The 20274-nt window shown below is 45.1% G+C and overlaps 2 protein-coding genes across 2 annotated transcripts; both read left to right on the top strand.

Moving 5' to 3' along the window:
• The first annotated feature begins 149 nt into the window (after positions 1-149).
• LOC100821955 (protein ENDOSPERM DEFECTIVE 1) lies at positions 150-3526 on the top strand. Its single transcript, XM_003576338.4, has 6 exons — positions 150-1231; positions 1338-1457; positions 1935-2051; positions 2161-2250; positions 2833-2940; positions 3066-3526. Exons 1-6 carry the CDS (start codon positions 266-268, stop codon positions 3111-3113), a joined length of 1449 nt encoding a protein of 482 aa, XP_003576386.1. The 5' UTR covers positions 150-265; the 3' UTR covers positions 3114-3526.
• A 14317-nt stretch (positions 3527-17843) lies between these two features.
• On the top strand, positions 17844-20254 carry LOC100832696. Its single transcript, XM_003577890.4, has 2 exons — positions 17844-18201; positions 18926-20254. The coding sequence occupies exon 2, from the start codon at positions 19032-19034 to the stop codon at positions 19965-19967; it is 936 nt and encodes a 311-aa protein (XP_003577938.1). The 5' UTR covers positions 17844-18201; positions 18926-19031; the 3' UTR covers positions 19968-20254.
• The last annotated feature ends 20 nt before the right edge of the window (positions 20255-20274 follow it).

Below are 20274 nucleotides of genomic sequence, written 5' to 3'. Positions count from 1 at the left end.
GGCCATCATCGTCGTCATCAGGCGACGGCCACGGAGAAAGACAAACCGAACGGGTCCACGCGTCAGTAGGAAGTGGGAACAGACACCCCCCCCCCCCTTCCTTCGCTACCTACCGTCGTTACTTGTTAAAATCCCTCTCCCCTCTTCCCGAACTAGCCGTTACGCTCCTTCCCCTTCTCATCTCATCTCATCCCCCAAAATTCCATCTCATCACGCCTCAACGGCTACTTCCCCTTCTCCGATCCGATCCGATCCGCCACCTCCCATGGCCGCCGCCGCCTCCTCCTGCGCGTTGCCACGTCCGGTGGCCTCGGCCGACATGCCTCCGCCCCCGCCGCCGCAGCTCAACACCACCACCACCACCGCGCCTCGCCCGCGCCGCCGCGCACGGGAGGTCAGCTCCAGATACCTCTCCACCCCCGCCCCCTCATCCTCCTCCTCCTCCTCCCCGCGCCTCTCCACCTCCTCCTCCTCGTCGCGCGCCTCCTCCCCCACCCCGTCCCCGCGCGCCCACACCCGCGTCGCCACCCCCTTCGCCAACGAGAACCATCCCCCGGCTCCTCCCCCCTCCACCGGCTCCCGCAGGCGCGCCGTACAGAAGCTGTTCGGCGATATCGCCAACCCGCGAGCATCCGTATCGTCTGCCGCCGGGGCCGCCACGCCCAGGCACCTGCCCCGCTCCTGCAGCGGGCCGATCCCGGCCACGGCGCGGAGGGGCTACCCGCGCCCTCCGACGCCCGCGCGAGCCTCCTCCTGCCCTTCAGCCGCGGACGATGCCGCGTCGTGCTGCTCCACGGACTCGTCCTCCACACTGACTGACTTCTCTGAGCCTGACGGGATCGTGGTAGCAGCAGCACCCTGCGAGAGCCCGCCGCTGCTCGGTCCGGCGTCCTGCCGCGGCGGCCGCCTGTCATCGGAGCTCCGCTCATCGGTGCCGGAGTCAGGTGGGTCGACACGGGGGGCTATCCCGCTGTGCCACCGGTCGCTTAATTCGGCTCTGTCGAGTTGCCAGGCTCCAACTGGGAAGGTGATGGCGGCGCCAAGGCCACCGCAGCCGCATGGGACGAAGATAGCAGAGTTGAAGAAGGCATCGGTGGTTGGGGGGAGAAAGGTTGCCGGGAAGCAGGAGGACGTGCACCAGCTGCGACTGCTGGACAACCGTTACGTTCAGTACAGGTTCCTGAGTGCCCGGGCAGAGGCCGCGGCCAAGGTCAAGGCTGCTGCGGCAGAGGTGAGGTTTTGCTATTGTGTCATGGGTAACCCTTTCTCTGTTTTTGACAATTGGAATATGAATTAAGATGCTGACGTTATTGTTGCTCCTTTTGTTGCGCGTGAAGAACTCCCTCTTCGGTCTCGCAGAGAGAATTTCCGGGCTGCGAGAATCAGTTGCTGGCAAGCGAGCAGAGGTGGAGAAGATCAAGATGGTTCAGAGATTGTGCTCTATTGTTAGTGACGAGGTAACAAAAACTTGGACTGGATACCTTTTGCTTTCAGAAAATTCTGAAACTATTGTGTTGTGTGTATGGCGTCATAAGTAGTACTCCTTCCGTTTCATAATTCTTGTCTCAAATTTGCAAAAAAATGGATGTATCTATTCCTAAAAAGTGTCTAGATACATGTAATATTTCGACAAGAATTATGGAACGGAGGGAGTATTTGAAAAAAGTGTAACAATTGAAATTGGATTTGGGTATGTCACTTAATGGGTTTATTTCCTCACTCAAGATGGAACCATCCAGGTGCTATCTCAAATTTTCTAACTATGAGCCAATTGAAGTTGGCTATTGTGAACTGAAATTTTAAACTAATATTCGAAATGTGTCACATGTGCACTAGCATCAGGGCACTTCAGATGGTTTATTTATCTGAATAGGTGGTTCAAATTAAAGACTTAGTGTGGCTTAATTTTATTTATTTATTGGCCAAAACATCAGGTGCCGTATTTGGATCAATGGAGTGAGGTTGAGGAGTTTTATTCTAGCTGTCTTACCGGCGCAACATCAGCGTTACATAAGGCCTCACTGCGGCTTCCAATCCTTGGGGGTGTTAGGGTGAGATTTTGATTTAAATTCATACTCTAGGCATAAATTGCACGAATTCTGCAAGTGATGCCGACCAAATATTTTGTTACAATAATACTTATTATAATAACTTTTGCAGGTAAACTGCGAGGAAATCTCGGAGGTTATTGACTCTGCAGTGCAACTGCTAGAACCAGTAACTCCATGTGTTGGAAATTTATTGCCGAAGGTGAGAAAACTATCAAAGTGTTGTCATGCCTAGCTACTGCAACATGCTTTTGGATTGTGCTCCTCAAATATTATCTTTTCAAACTTATTAAAAAATTACTGTGTATATGGTGGGAAATAGAAAAAAAATACTTAATGATGATAATGTTTTCTCAAAGATTGGTAGATGGGGGTTATGAAATTTTCCACCATTTGGAAGTTCAATTATAATTCTATACGTAGTAGGACGTTTTATTCAGGAAGTTTTTATTTGAGGTTTTGCAAGACAGTAAACTGGTTTAGCCTACAATTCTGCATGCTCATTTGGTTTGCCAATTGAAAGTCTGCATGCCCACACTGATATGATGTGTCTGTATATACTCCACAAATTTGAGACATCCTCCAGGGTGCGAAATATAAGATCCAGCGAGATGCAAATAAACAGAAGAAAATAGGTTGCCTGTAAAAAAATTGACTTACTGTTGGTGGGTTGCAGAAAGGAAAAATCCATATCTAGAGAAATTTCACTAATTTAACAAGCCATTACTTTGGGTTATTTTTTGTTGTCATGTTGATGAAATAAATTTGCTCTTGTCATATATAGGTTGAAGAAGTTGATGGAGTAGCTTCTAACCTCGCCCAAGTAATTGCCAGTGAAAGAGCCTTGATAGAAGAGTGTGGGAATCTACTGTATCAAGCGCAACATATGCAGGTATGGTTTAAAATCGGTAATTATACTTTGGACAGGAATATACATAATATATCCATCGTCCCTGTCAGATCCTGTCTTCACCACGAAATACCTGACTGTTGCCTTAACAATTTCCCATTACATAGATGAGGGAGTGCAGCCTGAGAAGCCAGCTGATGCAACTGAAAAGCTGAAGCAACAAAAATGGAGCAAGGACAGAAAATGAACACGGTATTCTGTCATTTGTTCCGACCAGTGGAGCTAATTGTGCTCACCATTGGCTACATTTCAAGTAGGACGGAAAGGTGGCCTGATCGTACAAACTGAAAGGAAGAAGTGTCCTTCAGAACAAGAATCCCTGATTCTTTCTGGTATATATGCCATTTTGTTTTCTAGTCATTTTTGCTGTTGTCTTTGTGTAGCCGTGGAAAGAACCGATAGAAGCATTGTCTTCTACATTATCAAAATTCGTTGATTCTTCGTATACATGCTCAAATAGTGTTGTTATTTTCTTCTTGCTTCTGGAGCAACTTTTCATAGATGACTTGTTTGAAGGATGCTGCGGCCGTTTCCTCTTTCACCCCTATTAAATGGGTTCATTACTTCATTACTGTATAATTTGTATATATACAATTCAGCTTTAATATATGTAAAAATAGGGAAGGAAGAAAATCAATTAAATCCATGTATTGTTTACTTGACCCCTGAAAAGTATCAACAGGAATGGAAGGCTTTGAAAGCAGAAATTCTTCTACTCCCTGTGAGCCATATTACTTGTCGAAATATTACATGTATCTAAACGCTTTTTAAACATAGATACATCTATATTTGGGCAAATTTGAGACAAGTAATATGGGTTGGAGGGAGTAGTTAACACTAAAAAAACTACTCCCTCCGATTCTAAATTCTTGTCTCAAATTTGCCCAAATATGGATGTATCTATTTTTAAAAGACGTCTAGATACATGTAATATTTCGACAACAATTTAGGATCGAAGGAAGTATCTTCTACTCCCTCCGTCCATGTTAAGTGACTTCAAATTTGTCCAAATATGAATGTATCTATGTATAAAAAGCGTTTAGATGCATGTAATAGAAAGTCACTTAATGTGAGACGGAGGGAGTAATAGTTAACACTTTATAGGTAGGATTCAACTCACAAAAGTGGGAGCCAGAGCTGGTGTGTTAAGTGAAATTTGACTCCCTCGTTGTGATGCAATATGATGCGAAAATAGTTTGCTCCACATATGGCAACAGGACGCAAGAAGAAAAGAAAAAAGCACTCCCAAACCAACCCACTAGTGGACAGCGTTGTGGTCCTTGTGGATGCTGAAATGGGCCTGCTCTAAATGGTTCATCGTAGAGTCCTAACACGCGGCAAAGTTTTTTGATAAAGCAAACCACTAGCCGAGGAATCTTCCAAAGTTACTTTTTCGATTTGGATGCTGAGGTGATCAAGAATATTCCACTGTGCTCCGTTAACCAAGATGATTTCTGGGGATGGCACTTTGAGAGGTCTGGACCATCTGGTGTCTTCTCGGTTCGCTCGGCGTATCGCATGCTGGTGGAGACAAAGAGGAGACGTGAAGACTGGCTTGATAGGCGACCTTCTGGTTCAAATGACAGCCAGCGTAGGAAGCAATGGTGTGCACTGTGGAAGGTGAAGGTGCCATCTAAGCTGCGCGTATTCGCGTGGCGTTTATCTAAGAACTCTATTCCTACAGGCGAAGTTCGTATGCGACGGAAAATGTCGGATGTATGATCTGCCCTATATGTCATGGGGTAGAGGACAATTGGAGGCATGCTTTGATTGATTGTAACATGGCTCGGTGTGTTTGGGCCCTTATGGATGAAGATCTCACTGAACATATAATGGCAAACGAGATTCCATATGCTCAACAGTGGCTATTCTTTCTCATGGAGACAGTGCAGCAGCAGGATTTTGTATTCATCCTTGTTATAATGTGGTCGATTTGGTGGGCCGGCAACGAGCTATTCATGATAACCAGTTCCAAAGTCCTTTATCTACTCTCTCTTTCATAAGGAATTTTCTTAAGGAGCTAGATGCTGATGAGAAGGTCCCGGTGGCTATTCGCCGGGGGAAGGCGGTGCACCACCCAAGATGGACTCCTCCGGCGAGCGGCTGTGGCCGCAGTCTGCCGAGATGAGGCTATGCTGGTGCGTCAGCCGTAGTGATCGACGGGCTGGTTGAACCATCTATTCTTGAAGCCATAGCCTGCAGCGAATCTCTCTCCCTTGGCCAAGATCTTCATCTTGAGAGCATTCAGGTCTCCTCGAACTGCCTGGGAGTTGTGAAGGATATTCAGGTAAAGAATTTGCTATGTGCTTATGGCCCAATTGTTGGTGAGATCTGTGCAAAGAGCAGAGCTTTTAATCGAGTGGTTTTCGGCCATGAGAATCGTGAGTCAAATATTGATGCACACAATTTGGCAAAGGCAGTTCTAGCTATGAGTCCAGGTCGCTATATTTAGCTTTTGTTGCCTCCCGACTTTATTTGTATCCCAAACGGCACTGTGAGTTAATAAATCAGCCTGATTCTAAAAAAAAGAAGAAGCAAACCACTGGCAGCCGTCGTCTTCGAGGAAGCATTAATCTCCGGCGGTTCCTCTCGTTTCTCATGATCAATCTGTTCTTAAGAGACGAGGGAACTACGGATCAACGTCTGGCATCAAGTTATGCTACCTTCTTTTGTTAGTTTTTTGTGTGCTTCTCGGTGGTCCTGGCTCATTAATCATTCTAGTGTAGGCGTTGCAACCTATGACATGGAGTCGGTTGTTTTCATGGTGAGAACCAGTTTTACAACTTGTCTTGCAAGGGGTATGAACCCGACCATGATGCGTTCAATGATTTTAGGTTCTCACCATTTGAGATGTGCGACTCATGTGGCTTTTCAAAACATACGAGGTTAGTTCAGTTTATGCAACCATGGTATTCTGCAATTTTGTCAACGAATACGTGGAGAAGTATTAAGATGCGAATGATTAATCAAGAGAATTTTATTTGGAAGGAGTACAATGAAGTTTTCATTTTTCTTGAGTATCTTTGTTATTTGTGTTCGTTTGTGTATCAATTGTTTGTACTTTGTCTCTTGAATCAATAAAGCCATACCGTTGCTCTAAATTTTTTTGATAAAACGAACCATTAATAAACGTTCTAGAGAATCGGATAGCGATGTTCGTGTGATTGTGAGGGCGCAATGGAGTCGATTTTGGATATGCATGTGGAACGATGAGGCTCCTGAGCTATAATGTAACCACACCTTGCGGTAGTCTGGATTAGCAACCGAACCAGCAGACATCCGGAGTAAGAGCTTAGAGTAGAAAATATACAGAGTTATTAGTTTACCCGAAAAATGTTGAAGTCGTTCATGGACATAACAGGCATGAAAACGACGCTAGTACTAAACCGTCGAGACGACAGTGGCACAGTCGGCATGGAATAAGGTCTTCGCGCTTCGGCGTCACTCCAGTGGTGCTTTGTACCGTCGCGAGGCGTGTGGAAGATAACGTGGTTCTCATGAAGGCCCGCTTTGTCGTGGAGATGGTATTCCGGATTCCGAATCCGCCCGAGTTTGTCCGTCAGGATGTAATCGATGGAGCACTGGTGTATGTCGTTTTTCTTGGGGCGGCAAGGTTAAGTTTTTTTATCTTGCGCATGCTGTGGCAAGATCTGATGTCAGGATCTTGGGATCTATTCAAGGGTTTAACAATGGTGACTGTCCAAGACGCTGCTTCTTAGGAACACGTGCACGAGGAGTTTCCTGTTGTCGTTGACAATGCAAGGTCAGGCCGGCTCGCTCCTATAGGGGAGCGGCAACAGGGGCGCATCATTAGCTCGTTCCCGCGACGGTAGTGGTTGTTCAGTATCCAAAGTTCACGATGTGATTTTTGTTATGTTTGAAGTTCTTTGTACTTTTCTTTTCGAAAATGGAATGGAAGCTTATATTGATCCCAATGTTATATCGATCGATACAACCAAAGAGTATCACACCTCCGGCCTCTGGCCGAAACTCACACATCCAAAGGACCACACCACAAAATTATTACACCAAAAGAAATATATCGGCTCTAAGCAGACTCAATCCGACGACTAGACCGAAAATGTCCTTGACCACTTCCTTTAGCTTGCTGCAAACCATCAAAGCCACTTGGCGATCCGTTGGTTTGAGTAGCGTAGACCAAGTACGGATCCAATGTGTGCGTGAAAACAAGACCTGCATAGGAGAAGTTAGTTTCTTGCAATTAAAAACATGATCATTCATGCATAGCCAAATTGTTCAATATAAAGCTGCAGCCCTAACCAAAATAAGTGCCCTCAATCTGTTACTAACCCCACATAACCAAGACCCAAACATATGAGGAACATCACGAGGGGGATAAAAATTAGAAGCTATTTGGACAACTGACCTTTACAAATCGAGATACATGACACCGGAAAAAGAGGTGTACAATAGTATCATACTCATGACAGGAAATGCACTTTGAGCTACCCTTCCAATTCCACTTTAGCAGGTTGTCTTTACTTCGAGCCTCTCTTCAACTCCCTTCCATTCGGAATTTTGCAATTTCCTATAAGAATAGGGATACCGAGGTATCGAATCGGCAAGGCCCCCATCTCACAGCCAAACAATTATGAATACTACGTGGCAGAGTCCAAGGCCTCGCAAAAGCAAAAGAGTTCACTTTTATAAAATTTAATTTTTAAACCCGATAATTGCTCAAACATACAAAGCACGAGCTTGAGATTTCAGGCCTTATCCAAATAATGTTCCATAAAAGGAATTGTATCGTCCGCATATTGTAGAATAGATAAGCCACCATCGACAAGATGGGGCACTACTCCACCAATTAGACCATCCTCACGAGCTCTCTCAATTATGATAGCTAACATATCAGCCGCAATGTTGAAAAGAATAGGAGATAGAGGGTCCCTTTGACGCTGCCTTTTTGAGTCTAATTTTTTTTTTGCCAATGTCATCATTTACGTTGATACCCACACTCCCCCCGATACGAAGCTCTCAATCCAAGAACAGCACTTCGAGAAGAAACCTTTCATACGCAGGGTCTGTAAGAGAAAAACGACCACTTTACTTATCATAGGCTTTTTCAAAGTCAATCTTAAAAATGACACCGCTCAATTTTTTTCGATGAAGCTCATGAATGTTCTCATGTAAGACCACCACCCCATCAAGAATATTACGACTTTTCATAAAAGTCGTTTGAGTCGGACGAACAACGTGGTACGCCACACTGTTCAAACGGTTATTAGCACCTTTGTGAAATTTTTGAAAATCACATTCAAAAGACAAATAGGCCTATACCATTGGATCCGATTAGCATCTTTGACCTTAGCCAAAAGAATAATCTCGCCAAAGTTAAAGCTAAACAGAGGGAGCAGAAGACCTGATAAAATTTCGCCGAGAAACCGTCAGGGCCACACGACTTGTGGCGCTCCATCTGAAAAATCGCTTCTTTGACCTCTACCTCCGTAAAAGGGGCTTTGTACTTTTGATGAACCTTTATAATACATCTACGGAGATTCTAAGTCGTCTTAGCGAACGACGCTCTCTCATCCCTTTGATCTACCCCTCCCGAGCCCCCTCTCGTTTCTATATTCTTATTTTTTTTCTCCTTCTGATGGTGGTTCTCCCGATTGAAGCATGGCACAGGTGCGGCCCCAGAAAACCAGAACTGGCCGTGGCCACGGCAGAGAAGCGTGGCCGCAGCGGAGGGGCAGACCTGGCGCTGAGCAGGGCACGAGCCGCCGGCCGCAACGGTGGAGCACGGCACGGAGCGGCGGCAGAGAAGGGTATGACTGCAGCAGAGGGTCGGAGCGGGCGCGGGCCGTGGCGAAGGAGAAGCGAGGGTGGAGCAGCGAGGAAGGCCGCGGGAGAGCAGGCCACGGCGGCCATGTCCGCTGTTCCTCCTCGACGATGGGCAGCACAGCGGCACTGGCTGGCTGGCTGGGGGCCCGCTTTTGGCATGTATGAACCAGACCATACCACTGGAGAAGGGCGAAGCAAGCAGAGAAAAACATGAATCGGAGCATGTAGATGGATCGATGCAAAGTAGGAGCTGCACAATAAAATATCATACTCGGTGAGGTGGATATGGGTCCATGTCCAGACAGCAGTAGTCCAACCCCATAAGTCCAACGAATTTTATATAGATTGGGTAATTTTATTTGATATGGGTCCCACTTTTTAAGTTTGCATCGGTGCATACACAGTGGACATAAATTCACAATAAGGATCGATGTAAAATGACAGTAAAAAGGTGAAGTATGGACCGATAACACTGTGTAAGGCCTTAGGTCCATCAGTTCGATATGCAAAAGTATCTCCCACTTGCTTTCATCCTAGTTTGATGTTCACTAGTAGTATGTGTGCGCGGCAGTGTGATTGTACATTGTGGTGTCGTGGTGAGTATTATTTAGCGAAAACAATTGCAGCTTGATCAGGGTGCTTGGTACTTTTCCTTTGGTTATATCTGATGCTTTGATCTGTAATTGGTGATTTAAGTTTGTCTGGCAGCGGTTGTGCTGCCAGTTTTTAATTTCCTGCATTGAACATCTTAATACTATGAACCTGTTGTTCGTTAATGGACGGGAGTTTGCTCCTTTTCTCTAGAATTTTTTTAGATTGATTTAGTCTTGTTGTTTTATTATGGGTCAACAATTTGTTGAACCTATTTACCACTTGTCGCATGTTGTTTTGTTATAGTTGCCATGTCGTTTGATCTTAATTGTCATGTCGTGCACTAGTAGCTCCCATGACTTGTGTACTACCTAGTTGCCATGTCGTTTGCCCCAATTTGCCAAGTTTTTTGGTCCTATTTGCCATGTTGTTCTGTCCTAGTTGCCATGTATGTTGTGTACTACCTAGTTGCCATTTTGTGCACTGTTGTTTGTCATGACATGTACCGATAGTTGTCATGTTTTGTAATAACATTGCCAGGTATTGTCCCGTGTACTGGTAGTTGTCATTAGAGACTTGACCTATTTTAAAGAGATTTTTAATGAGCTGATTAGTGACTATTAAGTAAATTTGTTAGGAAGGGAGGGGTGAAGCCCCCGGCCTGAAGGAAAAATGGCCTAGAGGCAATAATATTGTATTATTATATTTTCAAGTTTGTAATTGATGTTTATATTTCTATGCTATAATTGCAATGGTTCTTGAATGTGAGATTCGGAGGAAAACTCATTTCCATGTGTGGAAACATAAACCCTAATTTAAAGGTCCCTAGTCACGCCTCTTTGACTAGTTTATATATAATTGATGATTCTGTTTTCCTGATCATGAGCATATGATGCTGGTTATATATGAGAGCACATTGTTGGTTGAACAATGGTGTTGGATTGACCCAACTAATAATATACCGAGAGATCACATCGATTACTTGTTATCGGTATTATTGTTATTGTTGTAATTATCATTATCCTTAGACCATGATAATATCGTATGATATTTATATCTGAAGGATACTTTGGTGTTACCTATTGTTTCCCGTAATAGGGTTATCATGACGGTGATTTCCGGGTACTCCGGAAAGTATGAATTGACTCGATAGTTCAAGATTGGGATTTGCTCCTCTATCGGTGGAGAGATACACTTAGGCCCCACTCGGTACGACGATATCTATCACTGTCGTACCAGTGGCCCACGGGGTCCCACTGATACGGGACGCATGGGTCGCCAGTGACGAAGCCCCATCAGGAAAGACTCCTGGGAAGCGACGAGCCTAGGAAGTCTGCCTCGAGGAGACGACCCCTAGTGAAGCTAAAGATAAGGGCCGAGTACAGAATGCTCCCGGGAACCCCGGTCCCAGGAAGCCGAAGGAACGCCTCCCGGCAACTAGCGGGTGCGCTAGCCGGGAAGGTGCACCACAGCAACCCACGCTCCGGCATGCAGGCGGAGCCCGCAGAACCGTGAAGACAGGACAAGACGGCGGGCGCAATGCATTTAATGCACCAACAGGAGTCTTATCGGCAGGCCTAGTCTTGCTGAGCAAGGCTAGGACGACTACCCTACGAACCATTTTTCTACCGTGTACAGTAGACTGGGCGCTGCATGGCGTCCAGCACGGATGATTAAAGTCGTATTCCATGCGGCCGTGACACGCATCCAGGGGACGTGTCACCTTGCATGCATAGGCACCTGTGGTATCCCCTTGTCTATAAAAGGAGGATCAATGCCACCGGTCAAAGGGTTCAGCCCGTTCAAACCCGAGTGAGTAGAACATAGCATAGCGTTCACCTAAGTAGCCAACCCGGGAACTCCCCGGGTGATCTGTACGCACTCAAACTTGTGAATACAACTCAAAGCAGGACGTAGGGTATAACACCTCTGGGTGGCCCGAACCTGGGTAAAACTCTTGTGTCTACACTTCGTGTCTATCACCACGCCGGCGATCGCCGGAGCGATCACCTCGCCCTCCACCGAACCAAAAAGGGGGTGCTCGGCATCCCCGGTGCCGGAGACCGTGCTCCGACAATCACCGTCTGGCCAGACACAAGAATGATATGATCATTGAGATATCGGAGTACGGAACGAGTTAAAAGTACAAAACCGGTAAAGGGGATAACTAGGTACAAGTGGAACAAGGGTTGGTTCACGGGCGTACCGGAAGTCTCACCCCGGGTTTTGTAAACGTATCGCGAAGCAAATAGAAATGGTTTTTCGTAACAAATGGTTCGCTCGAAAGTCTTCGTGGATGTGTAGTAATTATTGAGAGTATCTAGGCTCTTTAAATAATTATTGATTGGGTCATAGCTACACATTTTTGAACCTACGCGGTCACACGCTTAACGACGAATGGTTATTTGAAGGTCTAGAGTTTGGAATTTGGTCGAGAGTTGAATACCAAAGTTGTTCAGAATGACGAGACATATTTTCTGGAGGTCCTAAATGTGATTTAGGAGTTACAGAAATGTTCAGAGTCATCACGAGTGCTTCCGGAAGGTTTTAGAAGCCTCTAGAAGGATCCGATGGAAATTCCGGAAGGTCAAATGGCAACAGTGAAAGGGCATTTCTCTCCTAAGTGGTTTTGGTGGTGATGACAACGTGTTTTGTTATCTAATCTTGTGCTAAGCATTTCAGGTTTTATAAAGAACCCGACACAAGATGAATCGTGTACCCTCAAAAAGGAAAGAAGCGTAGTGGTGTTTAGCGGCTTTTTCAGCTGATTTGAGTCGTAGGACATCCGTACTATTAAGAGGGGATCCACAAGGGAAGGTAATGGGTGAATCAATTTCACGTACACATCTACACAAAATTGCACCCACTAAAAAGCCTACCCAAAAAGGTGTGAGAAGAAAACATTTTTCTGAGGATGATTCTGGCAACTCAGGTTTCCAGGCGGCGGAAGTTCACCCGGAACTTCCGCCCGAACCTTCGGGTGCTTTCTGTTAGTCCTGGGGGAATATGCGGAACTTCCGGTGAATATTCGGAACTTCCGGTCAATCGGAAGTTCCGGCTATTCAGCGGAAGTTCCAGCCTACCCTGACCTGTGCCTAACGGCTCGATTTCTGAGAACCCACTTATATACCCCTTCGTCCCCAACGAGCCAGTTAACCGAGCAAGCAACCAAGAACAGCCCCACTCACCTCAAGAACACCTCAAGCTTAAATCTCCAAGATCTCCCTCCCTAGCCACTCATAACTCTTGATTCTTTGAGGATTGGAGGAGAAGATCTTGTTTTAGGGTTTCACCAAGTCAAAAAGTTGATTCCCCTTGTTTTCTTTGTGGATTTCGTTTTTCTTGGATTGTTGGGAACCCTAGACGGAAGTGGTCACCTCGTGCTCTCCCTTGGTGTGTGAGGAGTTCGGGGCTTGGATTGGGAGCCTCCAATTGAGTTGTGGAGTTTGCCCCGGTCAAGTTTGTAAGGGTTCGGCGTTCGCCCTCAAGAAAGCCATTAGTGGAACTCACCTCACCTTTGTGGTGTGGTGAGTTGGAGAATAGAGTGAGCCTTTGTGGCGTCTCTACCTTTGTGGTAGAGCGCTCCTCCATACGGAGACGTACACCGATCCCAATAGGTGGAACTCCGGTGAAATCTTCGTCTCTACGTGTGGTATCATTTCCCCCTTACATTCTTGCTATCTATTGTTGCTTCGGCTATTGCATTTCATTTTAGGGTTGCATTCACTTTAGAGAATCTAGTAAATACTACGATTAAGTGTTGTATCTTTCAAGAAAAGAAAAAAAAACTAAAATTTGTTAGTCTCCTATTCACCCCACCCTCTAGTCGACCATACCGATCTTTCAATTGGTATCAGAGCTTCGTCTCTTAATTAGGGCTTTAACACTCTTAAGAGTATGGCCGGCGATGATGGGGAACCCACCGTGAAACCCCAAGAAACCGAGGTGATAGATGATAATGCTCCACTAACTTTTAAATCCATCAAATTGCTTTTGGATAGCATGCAAAAAGTTATTCTAGATAGTGTGGACAAAAATATTAGTGAGCACCTACCTAACAAAGCCTCTTCTTGTTCTACCGAGTCCTTCCATGCCAAGCCACCAAGTGCGGTGGATTTGACTAAGGAAGATTCGGATGCCGAAGTCCGTAACAAGGCTAAGGCTATCGAAGAGAGTACTACTAAATCCCAAGGTAGGGGTGGAAAGCGCCAAGAAAGGGTTCTTACCGGATGCGCATGGCGTGACATTAAGCAAGACTCAGTGTCCTGCCGACATTGATGAGCGAGCACGTATGATGAAAGTTCCATATTCCTCGGCAATTGGTTCTATGATGTATGCCATGATATGTACAAGACCAGACGTATCGTTTGCTCTAAGTGTTACGAGCAGATATCAAAGCAATCCAGGCAAGGAGCACTGGAGCGCTATTAAAAGTATTATGAAGTACCTTAACAGGACCAAGGAAATGTTCTTGGTGTATGGAGGTCATAACGAGCTCGTTGTAAGGGGTTACACCGATGCTGGTTTCATGACGGATCCAGACGACCTCAGGTCTCAATCGGGCTTTGTTTTCACACTCAATGGTGGTGCAGTAAGCTGGAAGAGTTCTAAGCAGAATACTGTGGCGGGTTCTACAACGGAGGCTGAATATATGGCTGCTTCTGAAGCGGCAAAGGAAGGTTATTGGATTAAGAAGTTCGTCACTGAACTGGGTGTGGTTCCCAAAGCATTGGATCCTATGGAGTTGCACTGTGACAACAGTGGCGCCGTGGCCCAAGCAAAAGGACCAAGGTCTCACCAAAAGTCCAAGCATATTGAACGCCGTTATCACATAATCCGGGATTTAGTTGATCGCGGAGATATTAAGTTATGCAAAATTCACACGGACCTGAATGTGTCAGATCCGATGACGAAGCCTCTACCACGAGCAAAACATGAGCATATGATGCTGGTTATATATGAGAGCACATTGTTGGTTGAACAATGGTGTTGGATTGACCCAACTAATAATATACCGAGAGATCACATCGATTACTTGTTATCGGTATTATTGTTATTGTTGTAATTATCATTATCCTTAGACCATGATTTTATTTTATGATATTTATATCTGAAAGATACTTTGGTGTTACCTATTGTTTCCCGTAATAGGGTTATCATGACGGTGATTTCCGGGTACTCCGGAAAGTATGAATTGACTCGATAGTTCAAGATTGGGATTTGCTCCTCTATCGGTGGAGAGATACACTTAGGGCCCACTCGGTATGACGATATCTATTACCGTCTGGCCAGACACAAGAATGATATGATCATTGAGATATCGGAGTACGGAACGAGTTAAAAGTACAAAACTGGTAACGGGGATAACTAGGTACAAGTGGAACAAGGGTTGGTTCACGGGCGTACCGGAAGTCTCACCCCGGGTTTTGTAAACGTATCGCGAAGCAAAGGGAAATGGTTTTAAGTAACAAATGGTTCGGTCGAAAGTCTTCGTGGATGTGTAGTAATTATTGAGAGTATCCAGGCTCTTTAAATAATTATTGACTGGGTCATAGCTACACATTTCCGAACCTACGTGGTCACACGCTTAACGACGAATGGTTATTCGAAGGTGTGTCAAACCCTGGTCAAAGGTTGACCATGGGGGCCGGCCATCTTGTTTGGAGAAGGGGATATAAGACTCCTATTAGGAGTCCATATCTATTCCTATTAGAGGTATGAGTCCTACTCCTTTTGGAGGAGGACTCCTTTTCCCCTTTGGCCGGCCACCCTCTTATATAAGGAGGGGAGGGGTGGCCAGCTATAGGAGCACTCTCGCTAGTTGTCCTTTGCCCGTCAAGTCCGAGCTCTCTCTTCTAAAGTTTAGACGTCTAATTAGTAGATCGTCTACTTTCCGATCTAGTTTCTTCCGGCGGTTCTTCGTATTGGACTTCAAAGTGCTGCTGAACTATTCCTTCGGGACGTGTGGATACGTGTGGAGAGATCGTCCACTTCGATCTTGTGGGAGGATCGCTGTTCGTCTACTTCAAGTTTTCAGACGTAGCAGATCGTGTGAGGAATATTCTCGCGGTTGGGAGGTATAATCTAGTTGCGGGAATCTGCTACAGGCTTCAACAACAATCTACTTCCGCTACGATTGTTGGTACGTGATCAATCTATCGCATCCGCATAGTGATCTTGGTTGGTTTGTTCATAGGAAAATTTTAAATTTCTGCCTACGTTCCCCTTCACGGCCGTCCCCCTGTCTTCGTCCTTGGTTGTCCTGTTCATTCTACTTATCATGTTGTTTAACCTGGCAAGTATACAGTGCTAACCTGGCAAGTATGCTTATGTAATGTGGCAAGTATGCATGCCTAACCTGGCAAGTAGACACCGGTAACATAGCAAGTAGGTACGTGTAACCTGTCAAGTATGCAAGACTAACCCGGCAAATAGGCACATGTAACCTGGCAAATAGACACGAGTAACCTGGCTAGTAGGCACGTGTAACCTGGAAAATATGCATGGCTAACCTGGCAAGTAAGCACCTGTAACCTGGCAAGTATGCATGACTAACCTGGCAAGTAGGCACATGTAACCTGGCAAGTATGCAGTGCTAACTTTTTTTTTTGCGAAGGAGGGTTAACCCGGCAAGTATGCACCCCTAACCTGGCAGGTAGACACAGGTAACCTGGCAAGTAGGCACATGTAATCTAACAAGTATGTCGGCCTAACCCTTTTTTTCTTTTGCGAAGAGCTAACATGACAAGTAGGCACATGTAACCTAGTATGCACGGCAAGTATGTACACTTAGGCTGACAAGTATGCACGGCTAACTTGGCAACTAGGCATAGTTAACCTGACAAGTAGGCACAGTTAACCTAGCAAGTAAGTGTGGATAAGACGATAAATTGGGGTGGATAAATTTGCAAGTAGATACAATAACTTTGCAAGTAGACACGATTCAACTGACCATTAGGTGTTGATATGCCAATAGTAGGTGCGAATAATCTGGTAAGTAGACATGATTAACATTGTAAATAGTTATGGATTAGCCGATATAAACTTGCAAGTAGGCAGGTGTATGTACACACAGATAAACCAATTAATAAAGGACATATAATTAAACCGGCAAATATGACTTCCTCATACATGATATTTTGTGATTTTTGGCGGGTTCAAATCTGTTCAAAATAAGCTTGTTTGTGTTGTTACGAACTGCTGTGATTAGTACCAAAGGTTACAGCTTATCGATGCTTAGTTCATTGAAGACACAAGTGTCAAGATGGCAATGGGTACCCATTACCCGTTTGCCCGGCGGCTAAAACCCCATTAGGGTATGGGTATGGGCCAAAATTTACCCATGGGTATGTAAATCGGGAAAATGTTGTACCCGATGGGTACGGGTACGGGTATGGGGAGCTGATACCCATACCCTTGTACCCGTGTACCCGTGCTGACAAGTGGGTCCTATGTAGTCTCTGAACATTGCCGATGCTTGTCTTTTTCCAGAGAATCGATGGTGATGGTAACTGGGCCTCGCTGGACGCAATATTTGATGGGTCGTCTCGGTCTGTTGGCCCAATCACGAACCATAACCTCCTCTTCTATCCTTCTCTCGATCTCTCCTCTCAATCTTGACTCTCCCCGTTCCCGGAGCGGCGGATCCAGTGGCGCTGTTTTTAGCATATATGTTGTTGTTTTTAGCAAATATGATATTGTTTATGTCAAATATAATGTTATTATAACTATGTGATCAAAAAATTATACGGGTATTTTTACCCGCGGGTACCCGTCTACCATGGAGGGTCACGGGTATGGGCAAAAGTTGTACTTGGTCACGAGTATGGGTACGGGTCAACTCATAGACGACGGGTACGGGTATGGGGAGCCAATACCCGTGCCCATACCATGAGGGTGCCATCTAGACACAAGTGCAACATCAGCCAAAAGGGAGGGCAACAGGGCTGGTTCCTGGCTGCTTGGCCGGATGTGAAGACCTGCGCCGTGTCTGGCCCAGTTGTTTCCGTGCTTGGGCTGTTGCTGGGTGTGGCGGGGATCGGCTCGCGAGCGCACGCGGGAGCAGCGCGCGGGGACTGTGTACTCTAGCGCCGTTGCGGCTGGTTAGGTGGGAAACGCAGCCGTGGAGTTCTGTCAAAAAAATCAGCATTTGTATTAAAACAAGTTCTAACACCAATTTTGTTGTTTGGTTATGATACCAAGATAGGTTTTCACACATGCGACAGGTTTTGGCCGAGCTGACTAGCCTGCCGCTGCCGCATCCATTCACACCAGCGCCAGAAGCTCATTTTTTTTTTTTTTGAGAATGCTCAATTTTTTGTTCGGTTGCTCCTCCATCGCTCCTACTCTTTCCTCTTCCCAGCCCACACAGAAGGGCGTACTGTACAAAGCCCATTATCAACAGCCCATCGAATTAGGCTGGCCCATCATAAATACCAGAGCCGAAGAAGCACACCGAACGGATCGATCGATCGATCCAGTTTCGCTCGACCGGAGTGCGGAGCGGAAGAGCGGGCGCTCCCACGGATTTCGGGATTTCACGGAGCGCGAGCGTTCCCGAACGGAGCCATATATATGCCCTCCTTGTTCGAGAGTCAAAACGATCTCCTCAGCGGTTTCCTCTCCACCGTCCCGTATCTGAATTCTCTTCCTCGTCCTCTTCCTCTCCCGAGTCCTAATCTACCCCCAATTCGACACACAACGCTGCTATTCGTGCCCTATAGCTGCCGTCGCCGTAGCTTTTGTCACCGCCGAGCTCTCACGCCCGCCACCCGTTTGCCCCTGCCGCTCGTTCCCGTTCCCCCCTTCCGTGGGGTATCAATTCTGTCCCGCAATTTTGGTTTGGAGGTATGAACATATTTTCGTCTCACGCCTGTTCGAATATATTGATATTGTTTGGATGCGTTATAGATCGATTTTCTTGTTTATATATGCTTTTTGTTTCTGAAATTTGCTTGTAGAGTATGTCCTATACTACTCCGCCCTTGTTGTGATGGGCTTCAAATAACGGTTTTGCTAGTGAGCGGTCGCCTGTTTTTTAGTTAGAGATCAATCGACATGTTAGTCATTGGATTTTAATCCAACGATAGTAAGTGAGAGATGAGAAAATGTGAATGACCCTCAGATCTTAATTCAACAGTTCGAAAATGTCGATTGATATTTAAGGCTCATTTCTTAAATATCGGGCGACTTAGAAATAGCCACACCCTTCAAATAATTACACAACGTGTGATCATCATATAATCAGAATGAAACAGTAGGCGAATTTCGTGAGAACTATGCTCATGGGAAACTAATCTAGGAAAATGTAGAGGAAACTTCGATATACCAGCACTAGGCAGTTCAAACAAGGATATAAAGTACATGAGAAGAAGAGAAAATAGAGCAAGTAACTTTGAAAGGTCCAAAGTTTGGCGAATAAAATCGTATGCAATATAAGCAAAGACTAGATAAGTCAAACTCTTCATCCGTTGTTATTTTAAAATTTGAACATATAACCCCCACTGCTGGTGACTATCTATGCATGCCTTCTATTTATTTATTATCTTTCTTGCTCCCCTTCTTCTTGCAGGTGTCTATCTTGCTATTTTGTCTTGCTCTTTAGCATGTGACTGTTTCGTCTGAGTTGGTAATAACGTGAGAATGCGTGGAGGCCTTGAGTTATTACGCCTTATGTGATGCACTTGATCACATTTTTCACCAATATCATTGGTGTGGTGACCATTGGTCTTGTCTCCATAGTTTCCATTTTGGGTCTCATCTGCCTGAGCCGATCAGTATATTTTCAGTTGTGGATCAAGAGAAGAGGCTATCAGCGGCTTAACTACTTTAACGGACCGTGGCTGACACGGATAACATTAATACTGGTTGCCTTTTGGTGGGGTATTGGAGAGGTACTTCGGCTTACTTTTGTGAACGGAGAGGGAAGATTCACTTCTGATCGGACATGGCAAGAAAATATATGCAAATTCTATATCATCTCAAATTTGGGGTTTGCGGAGCCAGGTTTGTTCTTGTTACTTGCGTTTCTTCTCAATGCAGCTTTACAAAAACAAGAGCTTGGTACCTTAAATCAGAAATGGAATCAGAAGACTATACGTGCCATGTTTCTTATTTGTCTTCCGTCGCTTGGTTGGGAATCTTGTGTTGTCTTCATCGGTCCTCATGTTACTTCAAATAATGACCAGACATCAAAGCTTGCACAATACTGGTTTTCAGCCTCGGTAGTACATAATGGAAATGTCTCATGCACATACCCGTTGCTGAGCAGTATATTTCTTGGGGCATTTTATATCACTTTAACCATTTATATGGTGTTTACTGGAAATCAGATGTTATCTTTGGTGATCAACAAAGGGCTTCGGCAAAGAATATATATGCTAATATTTGCGACAGTAATATTACTTCCTCGGGTTATACTTCTTGGGCTTTCTATTGTTACATGGCCAGGTGAAATAGCACATGAATCTCTCATGTTTATCTCCTTCATGATATTGATGATTGCTGCGATGGTTGGTATTGTGATTTTGGTGTATTTTCCGATTGCTGATACCTTTGCTATAGCAGCCCAAGAGCATGTTGAGATGCAAGCGAATCAAACTATGATCATATGACTCTTAGATTTGTAATTTAACTTATTTTCTAGCTATCTTCAAAGATAAACTTGGCAATCTTGAGGTTGTGGCTGAGATTTTGTCTCGAGGGCTTTGTAAACATAGAACTGACTAAAATAGGGATAACATTCTTCTATTGTTTTTTGTCCTTTTCTTCGCAAAAGTAGGTGTGGAGAAAATTCATGTAAAATAGTTTCTAGAAAGTAGTGAAAATCAGGCTTGATTTGCCTATTTCTGTACATTCGAGAAAAATCTTATATATATTCACCTCTTTGAAGGGGCTTATATGTGTGTGATGATTCATGTT

This window comes from Brachypodium distachyon, chromosome 4 (genome assembly GCF_000005505.3).
Source record: "Brachypodium distachyon strain Bd21 chromosome 4, Brachypodium_distachyon_v3.0, whole genome shotgun sequence".
Taxonomy (NCBI): domain Eukaryota; kingdom Viridiplantae; phylum Streptophyta; class Magnoliopsida; order Poales; family Poaceae; genus Brachypodium; species Brachypodium distachyon.
Note: the sequence above shows the minus strand (reverse complement) of the source record. Positions and strands in the feature narration are given on the sequence as shown.